Raw genomic sequence first — 15,177 nt, 5'->3', positions numbered from 1 at the left:
ATCACTGATGAGTTTGTGTGTGTGCATGTGTGTTGGCGCGTGTGCCTCTTTGCTCTGTGTGTATGTTTGTATTGTGTTTTTAAAATAAGTATTATTTTATAAAAATGTATTACTAATAAGTATTAAATTATAGAAATTCAGAAGTATTAAATTATTATTTTAACGAGAAGTATTAATATTATTATTAATGATTGTAATTAAAATGTATTAAATTATGATTTTATTGGAATAATTTGCATAGTAAAAACTTATATTTTAACAATAAATTGTGTAAAATTTAATGATATAAAATAGTTTTAACTTATAAATATGTTTTTAAACTCTAAAATTTGAGGTAATTCTGTTTTGGGTTTTCTAAATTATTATTTTTAGTTAAATTGTGATTTTGGTCTTTTTTTTTAAAAAAATTATCAGTAATTTTGAATTTTGGTCTTTTTCTTTCTCTCTTGTTATTTTAGTTTAGTCAGTATATTTTAGTAAATTCACAGTTTTAGTTTAATTATCAATTTTGTTTTATTTCTTTTACTTTTTACATTTTAATCAATTAATTTTTTTTAATAATCATAAATGAATATGTTAGATCTATAATTCAATAGAACCAAAATATAAAACATAAAAAATTGAAGCAAAATTATAAATTTATTAAAATATGAAAAAATAAAATCGTATAAAAATATATAATCAAAATCATGGATAAAAAATTAAAGAAACTAAAATTACAATTTAACTAAAAACTTTTTAGTCCCTATGATTTTTCTTTTATAAAAAAACTTGTTTTAATCCCTATCTCCAAATGGCGTAAGTGGTGTTGCTTATGCAGTAAAAAAATGTGGTATTGCTCAAATGACTAACAGAGGACATGTAAGTTTATGACATGTCAACTTATTAAATGAGGTGAAAATTTGTTTTCCATACTTTGGGTTTAAATATTTTTTTTCTCCTTCTCCCTCAAACTTGGGTCAAGTTCATTACTAAAGATAACTTGATGTGTTTTGGTTCCCTTAATCCCCCTCAAATTTAAAAGTCATTTGTTTTAGTCTCCTAAATTTTAAAAAAATTCTTTTAGTCCAAAAATTAAAAGTTTTCTTTAGTCCTCTTAATTTAAAAATACTCCTATTATTTTGGTTCTTAAAACTGGCACTATATATCAAAAATTCTATTAACACTAATTATTTTAGCAGTTTTAAAAATATAATTTATGGTCACTAATTAACAGTAATTATTTTAACGTTCTTTGTGAAATAGATTTGCAAAAATTCTTATGTGTGGTTTTAAGTTTGAAAAGCATTTTTTACAAATTCCAATACACAAATGAAGAAAAAAAAATAATTGTTGCTTTGAGAATAAAAAAGTAATTTTGAACTCTTCCAAATTTAATCCTAACATGCAACGCCATTCAACTTCCTTATTGTATTTTCCTATGTTCTACACAGATTAATTCACTTGTCCTTCTTTAATATCAGATGTTGAATAATTTACTGTATAAATATATCTAAAAATGAATGATTCATCCGTACCCCACCTATCAAAGTATTTCAGGATAAACCAACTCACTAAGTAAATATATCTTGCAAGTTACAACTGAAGATACAAAAATCACATCTACTAAAGATTTCAGATGAGATATGCACCCGTAAACGTAATAGTTATTGCTACAACAGAAAGATCGGAGAAGGGGAAGTATAACTAGCTAGCTACAACAGTTAATAGAAATGATTTACTTGTGCAAGTAAAAGATCAGGATTATTCAAGCAGTCTGAAGCCAAAAGCTTCATTCTACTTAACCCAGAAAGAAATGGGGAATTAGAGGGCTAAAGCCAGCATAACCAACACTTTCCTTCAATTTTTTGTAATTTTTTTTTCTATTTAGTGGGAAGTGGAAGCCTTCACCAGTCAAAGTAGAAGAGAAGCTACAAGCACAATCAGAGTGGACAAAAATACGCAAACAGTGACCTTAGATTGCGCATTTTGCGGTGGTTGTGCTCCTTGTCCAGTCCCAGCAATAGGGCTAGATGGGGCTATTTTAGAAAGAGGAGGCAGAGGGGGTTCTGTCACTTTAGCTTCTGTCAGGGGAGGGGCAGGAGCCAAAGCTGGTGGCAAGGAATATTTGTCCATGGCTAATAAAAGGCTACCTACTCGAACTGGTTCCATGTAAGGAGGTTTGCTGTCACCCAAACTTAGGCATCTGTTCCCTGCGGTAGAATGAGGAACAATCGTATCAGTAATCAGACGTGAGACTTCATTGTAGTAATGGAATTTGAGATAGGGAAAACTAACTTTACTATGAAAAAAAAATGTGAGAACCAGTAAAAAATATGATGGAAAGAAAGGACAAGGAGAAAGTAATTGACTGTTTGTTACATGGTTTTTATTTTTTGATCTGTAAGAATCAAAGACAAATACGAGTGAGCTTACAACAATTCGTGCACTATGCTTAAAATAAAGGATGAAAGAGAACTGGAAGTGGTAAAAAGTGCCTAAACCCTAAACCGATTACACCGAAAATATAAAAACCAAATAGTCGTTTAATTCCGAGAGCAAGAAATAAAGGTTTTGTATGCACTTACTTCTGTATCTATTAGCTGTTTTCGGGAAGTCTGTGATAACACCATCAATTTCAGCATCTTGAACAAATGTGTTGATCTCCACAGTTGCATCTGACATGAAATCCCATGCCTGAGATACAAACTCATTTCTGAATGTTTCTACGTAAACAGAGAGATTAGAAGATTTGAACTTTGGCACAATCTTTGTAGAGCCAGTCACAAAGAATTTACTAACAGGATATACAGAGGCCTTTTTGACAACCACAGAATGAGCAAATCTTTTTATATCCAAAATAGCTGAATCAACAGCATCACCAACTATCTCATCAATCTTGTAGACAAGCTCATACTTGGTTTTCTCCTTGAATTTCAGTAGTACAGAACTATTAGTGGATTGAATCATAACTTTTGGAGCCCCTGGTTTGTCATAACCTGCTTTGCTCAAAGTATCAATCACTGCTTCAGTCACACTTAAATTTTGTTTCCTTGCAAGATAAGCTGCATTCTGACAATAGTAGAAAGCAACATAATTTCAATAAAAAAGAGAAAATAAATATATAGAAATTCATTATATTATCTGATGGCATGTTATGAAAACACTACTATTATCATTCATCCTCAAAAAATATAAAACACAACTCTCTTTCTCAGTGATTTGAAATGGGTAACTGAAGTAGGGAATGGGGAGTGCAGGGATCAAATTCCCCACCATGAACATCAGTATCCTTATGACCAGGGCTACAAGGTCTAAGCCATGGACCCCACGATTCTTGGTTCAAAATATTTCAGGGGCACAGAGAGGTAAAACCCATAATGTGTTTCTAGAGCTAACAATTCGAAACCCATTGTTTTTATTATTGTTTGAAATGGCTTACAGTTTACTGAGCATAACTGCTTTTTACCAAAGATATTGCATGTTCACATAATCTACAGCTAATGGAATGAATTGAAAACTGAAATAACAGGCATAAGCAGAACGCACCTCAATGGTGATCACAACACCTAACAGGGAAGTCTGACCTTTTGGCAAGTTCAAGAAATCTGACAATGTTAAAAAATGCCCCTTCTTGTTATATTTTGGGTTCCTATACAAAGAGTTTATAGAATACGGGTTCAACATTGAGGCTGCAGAGAAAAGGAAGAAAAGAAAAACACAGGCATCAAATATTTGCTTAAAAACTTTTCATATTTTCATAAAATGTAAAATATATTCACAGCAGACAGTGAAGCACAAAAAGAAAATACAAGTGAGGGCAAAATGAATAAAGTTTTTGTGAGATTAATCTTCCATGCAGCTATAAATGATTTGGGATTTGTCAGAGCAGGGTTCTGGACACCTCTTTCAGGTCCATATCCAGCCTTAAATCATATCTTTTACACATATAAAAACACCAAAACAAATCTGATAATACATCTGTAAGAAAAATTGGTAATTTGGTATAGGGAAGCAGTAAAGTCATTTCCATCCCAATTATTCCTGACATGTGATTTGTTTGTATAGTGTATATGTATCTCACTCAACATGAATTTCCACCTGAGGTATATATCATTTAATGTTTGATAGGTATTTTATATAAACGACCTGAATGAAGAATATTGGACTATTTGACTTACGGGTCAAGGTTTTTATATCATCCCATGCCAAGTCGAATGTAAATATTCCATTGCCAGATTTTATCTCTGGGATAATTTTTCCAAGTTTGCTGAAATTTGATTGAGCAACATTTGTGCTCTCTATAAGGTCAATAGAGCTTAAGCAAAATGGTATTCCACCCTTTGACATTTGAACAGGACAGTCAAGAACATCAACACCATCTGAAATAGCCTTTTCATATGCCAAGTCAGTACATGGAGGATAATCTCCACTTGCTCCATATTTTGAAATGACCAAGGTGTTAACTGAAACATGAACATAATGAATGTATCTGGTTAACAATGATGCAATCTACACCAGCATAGAAGTGTAATACAAATATACAATGAATCAACCAGGGATAGACTACAGAACAAGATGACAGTACATATTCATAAAAGCATAACAAAGCATTGATTCTAATGTACCTTTCTTTGTTGCATTGAGGCCTACGTGAGCAAAGCAGTCTGCATAATAAGAAAAGCATTCAATATTTATTCCAAGGGGGAAGATTGCTTACTCATGCATACATGTATTCTAAAGTTAGTCAGGTTAGGATTCTTAAGTTATGAAGAATCCACATGCAACTAAAATCAAGTACAGAAGTACATAGACATTTTTAGGTGCAGAACCATAGTAAACCGATATCAAAATTTTTGGTTTGGAAATATAATAGCGTGCAAATATCTATATTTGTGTTAATGCAGTAAGGGAAACGAACATCGTGTCATTTTTTACAATGGTCGCCTAAAGTATATAGCCGGAATCTGCCTAGTGAAAGAGCCTAGTCTAAACTAGACTTTGCTTAAAAGGTGGAAGCATAAAAAGGGATTTGGTAGTGGTCGCCCGAGAGATTTTTATTAAGATTATGTGCATACACGCAAAAGCATTAAGACATGAAATCATATATGTAATGGTCAACATAAATTAAAAAATGCAATTTCTTTGATCAAGAATTTCATATGATATAACTATCTGAGTGGCATCTTCATGGAAATGCTATATACCCTTACCTACATTTCAAAATAAAGATAAAACTAGCTCGCAGACAAATCAATGTCTGAGTACACTGATCTCAGAATTCCATCATTAGACAAAATCAAACAAGGTGATTCACACCATAGATCCTTGCTTTAAACATGCATGGGCACTTACAAAATTAACAAAGTAAAACTAGTAACAGGATCATAGCTGCATCAATTCCATTCCATTCATCAAATATAATCAGAGTAGAAAAAAATGATAATAGTAAACAAGATTTGATCAGTTCAAATGCATACCTATAGCTTCAGATGGTGTTAGGGGGAAGTCAGACAACACACCATCAACCGAGAAGTTTCCATTGTCAATGAAATTGAGGTACTCAGCAACAGGGTCATAACTGTAATTATAGCTGATTGGAACATCATTCAGAAAATCTGAAGCAAAGACTTCCAACCCCACTTTGTGTGCATCGGAGACCAAAGATGTATGTGGTAGTAGATAAAGACTTGATGGATCAATAGGCCATATGTATCCTTTGGGAACAAGAATTCCTGAAGAAAATGTCTTGATAGATGCTAGATTTTTTAACAGTGAACCATAAGTCTGATTGGTTGATGGATCTACTTCATCCTTTTTCAGAAACCTGAAGACCAGTTTTGTTATTCTTGGGTTGATGTGTGCTCTTATAGTTCTCAGGAAACCAGCTTCAGGTGATGAGATATAATTGACATTAACTGTTCTAGAAACAGAAAGTACAAAGTTTTTCATACTCAAATTGTGTTGTTCATAGAATGCGTCATGCTGCAAAGTATCAGAAAAAAAAGTCTTAGTTCTGGAAAAACTAGAATACTTGGTGATGAAAATGCATTATACCTGAATATTCAACCACAATCCTGGCGGGGATTCATTTTTAACCAAGTCATTCACAGTAAGTATTTGAAATAAATTGTTATCAAACTTGTCCGACCGAGTGAAATCTCCCTGAACCACTGTCCAGTAACCATAAAAGTCAGCAATTACTATTAATATGTATAAAACTCAAATGCAAAGTTAGAGAGAAATTTCAGACCATCTGATGAGTAAAATGTGGATATTACCAGTGTAAAACTGTATGTAAACAATTAATAACCAGGGTAAGAAGCCTTAAGTTGTTTCAGAGAACATTCATCTATACAGATTGAAAAAGAGATTTTGGCATAAAACTATCAAAAGGTTAGCTATTGTTCTATTATCATCATCATCATCATAACCCATAATACCATACTAAAAAGTGTAATAAGGAAATATGGGTTTATATATAACTCAAGGCCTCCAAAAATGCCAATTTCTATTGCCAGATTCCCAAAACAATTTATTATTGTGACACTCATTAGTCTTAAATGTATAAGTTGCAAAGAAGACTAAATTATCAAAATAATAAACTATCAACATGATAGTAGTTGAAGATGGTGATCATATGCATGAGAGAACTGAATTAAAAGGGATAACACGAAATGAATTAAGGTTAGATTGATATCTAATAAAAGAAATAAGGACTGACTTAATCTACCAGGAATATAACTTCTCCATCATAAATTTCGTATTTGCTTGGGAATAACTTTGGATGCATTCAGCAAACAATCTGACGTAACATGGACTTAAGGACTGAAGAACTAACATGATGAGGTATAATTTTAATGTAAGGTTGATTATATGTCATATATTCTTTAAATTAGCAGGAATTACCTGTTTAAAAACTTGAGAGGCATATTTTGTTTTAGTTTCTTTCACCTTTATACTTGACAGCACAGTATCTCAGAAATTTGATAGCGTGATTACCAATAACATTATTTAGACCTTCCCATTAAGCTTATATTTTTTTTTTTGGATATTAATAGCAATTTGCAAGTTATTAAATCCAAGGCTCAATGTTTTCTGCCATTTGTGTCTCAAGTCTGGAGGTTCCTACTGTACCAGAGTATCTAAGAGTTGAAAGTAGAAATAGAATATCCCAGTTTCTGAATGGGTGCAAGTGTGCAACACTATCTTCAAGGTTCAGAAGCCCAAGAATCCTAGATCTAAACCTCAGTTTTCTTACACAATTTTTCTTCTTCTCCACTTCCATCCTTCAACCCTTTTAAAATGTGTTAGTGTATATATGTTAGTTAGAGTATGAGTGTACCACACAGCTGTTAGTCACAGCTGTCAACATTTTTTGTTAGTTATACAATTAAAGAGTTTCTGTTACCTATAACAGGGCTAATAGTTTGTACTAATCTCAGTGAATAGATGATACACTCATAATTTTTAGATTTAATTCGTGCAAAAGAACTTTGTGTGTGTGTGTGTGTTCTTGAAAACAGGACTTACAAGCCTAAATTAAAGTGTTTATTACTATTAACTTCTAAAACTATTAGAAAACATAAATGTGTTAGTGTTGGATCTATTGAAAAGGTAGAAAAGAATCAGTAAGTCCATCAATTACTGAAACTGAAAGTATATAACAATAAAATTACATTTTTAACATAAGTTGAACTTACAGAAGACCTTGGAATACAGCTCCTCAAAGGTGAAATCCACAGCAAAATAGGCACTGGTTTGTACACCATTAACTGAGTAAGTCTTACTTCTATTTTGAAAAACATTATCAATGTTAGTAGCATTTTCAAGCTTGATGTTTGGGATGCAGATCCCCTCCCCGTCTTTCGTTAATTGCACATCACACCATACAATGAGATTTTTCAAACTGGTTACTGCTGCTAAATTATAGGCAAATTCACTGGAATCAGGAAATATCCCTGAAAACCCACCACGTGCTATGACCAATGGTGGACTTCCTGTAACAAAAAACTTATCCAAGTGAGTTTCAAGATACAAAGTACACAGCATAAGTTTTCCCTAAAATAAAGCAAAAAGTATATAAGTCATACAAGTACATGTCGAATGCTATTCACAGAGCCTTCTTAATTTATATAAGGAAAAAAACTTTAAGATTATATAGAGTTGTATTCATATTGAGGGCCACGCCATTATTACCAAACATTGCCAAACAAAGATTTTAATTTCTCAAATTCACAAACAGTCAATTTCACCAAAAATATCCTCTTGAAACTAATTTCCCCGTCACATACTATGAACCCTACAATTTTTTTCTCTTTTAATTTCTTTAGATTTAATAATTAATAATTCTTAACTTTGCTATACACAGAAAGCATTGAATATCTCAAATTTCCACTTGTTATATGCTTTCAAAGTTTCCATTTATCGCATACAACGCAACCATGATTTTGGCCACAACTTCATGTTTTCTAAGGTCTCCACGACTGTAACTGTGGTCACATTTATCTGCAATTTCCCGCAACATAAAAGGATCACAAAGAAACCGACCGTGACCGCAATTTAAAACCTTAATTGCATGCAGAAACTGATTTACCAAATTCTGATAGTAACTTATCCACACCAACTTCAACAAGTTGATTCTCTGCTCCCACTCCAAAATTCTCACTTCCTTAATCACTCTAATTCTAAAAACAACAGATATAAATATACATAATTTTCCAAGCACCGGAACACAGTAAAACAGTACAGCATTTCAATCATGAGCCTCATTTATTTCCATTTTCACCAACAAAATTTCAATTAAAGTTCACATGCAACTAATAACAGCGTGGAATTAACACCAACTCGACGCAGAATAAAGGAATACTAAAGCAAGGTAAGCTAAGCTTCGAAGAATTCCTCTGATTTTATTTTTTTTTGGGTGCATTTTCTCAGCAACACATGCAGAAGCGAAAAACAGAAGGAAGAGAAAGAAGAGTGAAAGGAGACACGAACCGGTAAGAGTGTTCCAAGTGGTTCTGTTAGATCCTTGTGCAGAGACCAGAACCAGCACTGAATGAAAAAGAAGATGAAGCAGAGAGAACGCGCGGGGGACAGCGCGTGGCTTCCACATTCCGGCGAAGTTTCGGTTTTCCGGTAAAAAAAACAGAGTGTTGGGCAGCTTCGTATGACTGTATGAGTGACAAGTGATAAGCTTGTTATATAGAGAAAAAGAGAGAAGTACTTTCATTTATTTAAGGTAAAGCCCACTTATTTTTTTGGAAGTTTGGATTTTAATTTGAGAAGAGGATGGCTGACATCATTGACACGCTTTTTCTAACTGTCTTTTTTAAACATATTTGCTATGTTGGAAAATTGGAGGGTAGGAGAGGAATAGATAGAATGAAAATAGAATAAAGTGAAAATAATTCAGAATACTATAAGGTCTTGTTGCATTAGGAATCATTTATTTAGTTGGAAAATTTGTCTTTCATTTTTATTGTGTTAAGAAATTTTAAATTAACAATAATCACATGTTGAAATTGAGATTAATTTCTGATTTAATGAATTAGGGAATATTGTGATCTCTAATCAAAAATTAAAAAATAAAATGAAATTAAAATTGAATGTTAAATTGTTTGGTTTTAAAAAAAATAGATGTGAAATAAAATAATAAAGTTGATTGGGTTGAATGAAATAAGAGGATGAAAGAAAATTAATTACACCCTTGCAAGCAAACACATTCATACCCAAAATTACTCCCAGAGGAGCATTTCAATCATTATAAGCAATCGCTGTAAAAAAACTTGCCAGTATGAAAAAGATTCTCAGACCAGTCACGTGTTCAGCTCTTTCATCCGGGAGAGAGAAATTGCTTTTGCGGGACTCTCATTTAGTTAACTTATTTCCACTATTAATCTCCTCAATCAAACCACGGGCCATGTTTATGTCTTTGTTCATCCACTCCAAATCACCACTGTCAAACAAAGTGTTTGTTTACATAAAAAAAAAAAAAAGAGAAATTGAAATTCTTGTATGGCTTAAATAGCATTTTTGTTCCCATAATATATATTAATTTTCACTATCAAGTAAAAGCTATATAACTGATGACATAACAATGATATTGATATATTACTGACTTTTCAGATTATCAATTATCAAGAAGTGTGAGTGACCAATCAAATTTAATCTTTTTGGTAAATTGTGTTCAAGCAGCATAATAAGAAAGCATTCAATATTTATTCCAAAGGGGAAGATTGCTTACTCATGCATACATGTATTCGGAAGTTAGTCAGGTTAGGATTGTTAAGTCATGAAGATTCCACATGCAACTAAAATCAAGTTCTGAAGTACATGGACATTTTTAGAAGGTGCAGAACCATAGTAAACCGATATCGAAATTTTCGGTTTGGAATTATAATAGCGTGCAAATTATCTATATTTGTGTTAATGCAGTAAGGAAAATGAACATCGTACCCAATGTCGAACCCAAGACCCTAAGTCAGTGGGTGCAAATTATAGAAAATAAAATCAATGGATTCAATTATACAAATATAAATAAAATAAAATATAAGATTTTATTTACAAATTTAATGAATTTTAAAAAACGAGGGGTGCAAGTGCACACCCTCACAACCATATAGGTCCGTCACTGATCGTGCCATTTTTTACAATGGTTGCCAAAAGTATATAGCCGGAATCTGCCTAGTGAAAGAGCCTAGTCTAAACTAGACTTTGCTTAAAAGGTGGAAGCATAAAAAGGGATTTGGTAGTGGTCGCCCAAGAGATTTTTAGCAAGAATATGTGTATACACTAGCAAAAGCATTAAGACATGAAATCCTATATGTAATACTTAATATAAATTAAAAAGTGCAATTTCTTTGATCAAGAATTTCATATGATATAACTATCTGAGTGGCATCCTCATGGAAATGCTATATACCCTTACCTACATTTCAAAATAAAGATAAAACTAGCTTGCAGACAAATCAATATCTGAGTACACTGATCTGAGAATTCCAGCATTAGACAAAATCAAACAAGGTGATTCACACCATAGATCCTTGCTTTAAACATGCACGGGCACTTAAAAAATTAACAAAGTAAAACTAGTGGCAGGATCATAGCTGCATCAATTCCATTCCATTGAACAAATATAATCTGAGTAGAAAAAAAAAATGATAATAGTAAACAAGATTTGATCAGTTCAAATGCATACCTATATCTTCAGACGGTGTTAAGGGGAAGTCAGACAACACACCATCAACAGAGAAGTTTTCATTGTCAATGAAATTGAGGTACTCGACAACAGGGTCATAACTGTAATTAAAGCTGATTGGAATGTCATTCTGAAAATCTGAAGCAAAGACTTCCAGCCCCACTTTGTGCGCATCATAGACCAATGATGTATGTGTACGTAGATAAAGACTTGTTGGATCTACAGGCCATATGTATCCTTTGGGAACAAGAATTCCTGAAGCAAATGTCTTGATAGATGTTAGATTTTTTAACAGTGAACCATAAGTCTGATTGGTTGATGGATCTACTTCGTCACGTTCCAGAAACCTGAAGACCAGTTTTGTTTTTCTTTGGTTGATCTGTGTCCTTATACTTCTCAGGAAACCAGCTTCAGGGACGAGATATAACTAACATTTACTGTCTTAGAAACAGAGAGTATGTAGTTTTTCATACTCAAAATGTGTTGTGTGTAGAATAAATCATGCTGTAAAAAATCAGAAAAAAAGGATCTTAGTTTTGGAAAAAATTAGAATACTGGGTGATGAAAATACATTATACCTGAATATTCAACCACAATCCCGGCGGGGTTGCTCTTGTAACCAAGTCATTAACAGTAAGAATTTCAAATATATTGGTATCAAACCAGCCCGCTCGAGTGTAATCTCCCTGAGTCACTGTGCAGTAACCAAAAAAGTCAGATATATATATATATATAACCGAAGACCTCCAAAAATGCCAATTTCTATTGACAGATTGTATACATCACTCCCAAAACAATCTATTATTATGTGAAACTCATTAGTCTTAAATGTATATAAGTTGTTCCGATAAAAAAAATGTATAAGTTACAAAGAGACAAATTTTCAAAATAGCAACTATCAATGTAATAATAATTGAAGCCGGTGACCATATGCATGAGAGAACTAAATTTAAGGGATAACACGAAATGAATTAAGGTTATCTTGATATCAAATAAAAGAAATAAGGACTGACTTAATCTAGCAGGAATATAACTTCTCCATCATAAATTTCCTATTTACTTGGGTTTAACATTTGGTGCATTCATCAAACAATCTGACGAAACATAGCAGAACTAACGAAATGAGTTATAATTTTAATGTCAGGTTGATTATGTATTATATATTCCTTAAATTAGCAGGAACTGTCTGTTTTAAAACTTGAGAGGCATATCTTGTTCCATTTTCTTCCACTTTTATATTTGGTAGTACAGTATGTCAGTAATTTGATAGCAAGATTACCAAAGACACAATTTAGGCCTTCCCATTTAGCGCATGTGGTGTTTTTTTTCTTCTCCACTTCCATCCTCCAACCCTCTTAAAAACTGTTTATGTATATCTATTAGACTATTATTCAGCATGAGTGTACCACACAGCTGTTAGTGACATCTGACAACAGTTTTTTGTTAGTTAGGCAGTTATGGAGTTTCTGTCACCTATAACAGGACTCTATAAAACATCTTGTACTACTTGCAGTGAATAGATGATACACTCAATTTTTAGATTCAGTTCACAGACAAGAATTCTCTCTGTATGTTCATAGATCCTAGCATGAATCTTAACAACAAGAATTACAAACCTAAATTAAAGTGCTTGTTACTGTTAACTTCTAAATTAATCATAATACATAAATGTATTAGTGTTGCATCTATAGAAAAGGTAGAAAAGAATCAGTTAGTCCATCAATTACTGAAATTGTGTAACATAAGTTGAACTTACAGACGACATAGGAACACAGGTCCTTTAGGGTATAATCCACAGCAAAATAAGCCGTGGTTGGTACACCATTAACTGGGTAAGTCTTACTTTGATTTTGAAAAACACAACCAATGTTGGTAGCATTTTCAAGCTTGATGTTTGGGAAGCAGATCCCTGGTTATCTTTCGTTAATTGCAAATCACACCATGCAATGAGATTTTTTAAACCAGTTCTTACTGCAAAAATATAGGCAATATCACTTGAATCAGGAAATATCACTGAAAAACCTCCACGTGCTATGACCAATGGTGGAGTTCCTGCACCAAAGAACTTGTCCAAGTAAGTTTCAAATTTCAAGACACAAAGTAAACATAAGAATTTTTCCCTAAAAACAAGAGTGCAAATCATTCATGTACATGTCAAAAGTCAAATACTATTCAGAGTGGCTTCTTAAACTATATAAGAAAGAAAACTTTAAGATCTAATTATATCTAGAGTTGCATTCATTGTAGAAGGCCTCTCCAATCCATTATTACCATACAAAGATTTGAATTTCTCGAATTCACAAACATTCCATTTCACAAAAAAAGTATGCTCTAGAAACCTAATTTCCCCTTTTTACATACTCTGAGCTTACAAAATTTTTCCTCTTTTAATTTCTTTATATTTAATAATTAATAATTCATAACTTTGCTATACAAAACCATGGAAGGCATGGATCAACTGACTCAATGTTGTTCCAGCTTAACCAGTGGCCTTGAGTTGGAGCTTGGTATACAATAGCATTAAATACTTGAAGGAGAGCTTAGTCACCACAGTAGTCCTACTTGGCTCTCCTGTGGAAGATACCAATGGTCTCGTACCGAAAATGCTTGGCTATACTAAAAGTATTGAATATCTTGTATTTCCACTTGCTGCATGCTTTCTTAGTTTCCATTTTTTTTTATCTGTAGGAACGAAAGATAGGACCAGAGGATTTAAAACAACTCATGCACTCTGCTCAACCAACTGAACTAGACCCCTTGGTTCTTAGTTTCCATCTATAGGCTAGAGCATACAAAAACAGATTTTCAAAATTCTGATAACAACTCAGCTACACCACACCAACTTCAACGAGTTGATTACCTGCTCCAACTCTAAAATTCTCACTTTCCTACTCACTCAAATTCTAAAAACATCAAATATAAATAAATACATAATTTTCAAAGCACCAGCTCGGCGAAGGTGAACAAAGGAACACTAAACAAGCTAAGTCAAGCTTCGAACAATTCCTCTTATTATTTATTTTTTTGGTGCATTTTGTCGGCAACATATGACGAAGCGTGAAACAGAAGGAAGAGAAAGAAGAATGAAACGAGACACGAACCAGTGAGAGTGTTCCAAGTGGTTCTGTTAATGCCTTGTGCAGAGACCATAGCGAGCAGCGAGTGAAGAAGAAGAAGCAGAGAGAGAGCACTGGGAACGGCGCGTGGCTTCCACATTCCGGCGAAGTTTCTGCTTCCGGTGAAGTTCCGGCTAAGCCTGCCGGAGAAAAAAAGCCGAGAGTTTTAGCCAGCTTACAAGGTTGTGTACTTGTGTGATATATATAGAAGGTGAAATAAAGAGAAAAGAAATTTTAAGAAAAAATAGAATTAATAAAATAGAAAAATTATATTGTTTAGATGGGTAATAATAAGAAAAATAGTCATTTCTCTTTCCTTTTTTTTTTTTGATGAAATGGGAAATTCCCCCTACAAACTAGAAAGCACGAGAAAACGTGATTGAAGAAGTGTTTACTAATCTCTAGTATGCCCATCAGAATAGTCATTCCTCTCTTAATGAAAAGCAATTAGATAAAAATATTTCATTTTTTAAGAAATTAAAATAAAAAGAGATTATTTTTCTATATTTCATGTCAATTTGAATGAAAAGTATTTTTTTAGGTCCTATAAAAGTAATAACGATAAATATATGTAGTTATTCTTACTTTTTTTTATACACATGTTTTAAAATATCCCTCAAAATTAAAATAACAATTTTTATTACCTCACTTTATTATTTACCAAACATTATCAATTGCTACTAGAATAGTAGCCCAGAAGACAAGAAGATTACAAGAGATCGAAGACCTCGAATGCAAAATTGGAGTCAATGAGTAAACGTGCATTTTTTTTTGTTTCTTTTTATTATTATTGCTAATCACATTCATAATCACACTCTTGTCTTCTGCACCTCCCATTCTCCCCCTTTTCTTTTTTGATAGCAACTAATCAATAATTTTAAC

General features: G+C 32.8%; 1 protein-coding gene across 2 annotated transcripts; it reads right to left on the bottom strand.

The window, feature by feature from the left end:
- Positions 1-1,533: 1,533 nt before the first annotated feature.
- Positions 1,534-14,473, bottom strand: LOC114423482 (glycerophosphodiester phosphodiesterase GDPDL3-like). Of its 2 annotated transcripts, XM_028390247.1 has the most exons (14): positions 14,281-14,473; positions 12,936-13,231; positions 11,758-11,873; positions 11,180-11,683; positions 9,772-9,937; positions 8,977-9,152; positions 7,683-7,979; positions 6,037-6,152; positions 5,460-5,964; positions 4,608-4,646; positions 4,161-4,445; positions 3,529-3,671; positions 2,568-3,051; positions 1,534-2,192 (listed from the first exon to the last, which is right to left on the bottom strand). In XM_028390247.1, the coding sequence occupies exons 6-14, from the start codon at positions 9,092-9,094 to the stop codon at positions 1,894-1,896; spliced, it is 2,286 nt and encodes a 761-aa protein (XP_028246048.1). In that variant the 5' UTR covers positions 9,095-9,152; positions 9,772-9,937; positions 11,180-11,683; positions 11,758-11,873; positions 12,936-13,231; positions 14,281-14,473; the 3' UTR covers positions 1,534-1,893. The 2 variants fall into 2 exon arrangements, with proteins under 2 accessions (XP_028246048.1, XP_028246049.1); XM_028390248.1 differs by lacking the exons at positions 8,977-9,152; positions 9,772-9,937; positions 11,180-11,683; positions 11,758-11,873; positions 12,936-13,231.
- Between the last annotated feature and the right edge of the window lie 704 nt (positions 14,474-15,177).

Source organism: Glycine soja, chromosome 8 (assembly GCF_004193775.1).
Source record: "Glycine soja cultivar W05 chromosome 8, ASM419377v2, whole genome shotgun sequence".
In the NCBI taxonomy this organism is placed as follows: Eukaryota; Viridiplantae; Streptophyta; class Magnoliopsida; order Fabales; family Fabaceae; genus Glycine; species Glycine soja.
The sequence above is the reverse complement of the archived record's forward strand: the minus strand, read 5'-3'. Positions and strand labels throughout refer to the sequence as shown.

Coding starts and splice junctions, on each gene's coding strand:
- LOC114423482 (XM_028390247.1), bottom strand. CDS start 9,094: ATGTGGAAGCCACGCGCTGTCCCCCGCGCGTTCTCTCTGCTTCATCTT. Junction 4,647..5,459: donor AACACCATCTGAAGCTATAG/GTATGCATTTGA, acceptor CTTATTATGCAG/ACTGCTTTGCTCACGTAGGC. Junction 3,052..3,528: donor GTGTTGTGATCACCATTGAG/GTGCGTTCTGCT, acceptor TACTATTGTCAG/AATGCAGCTTATCTTGCAAG.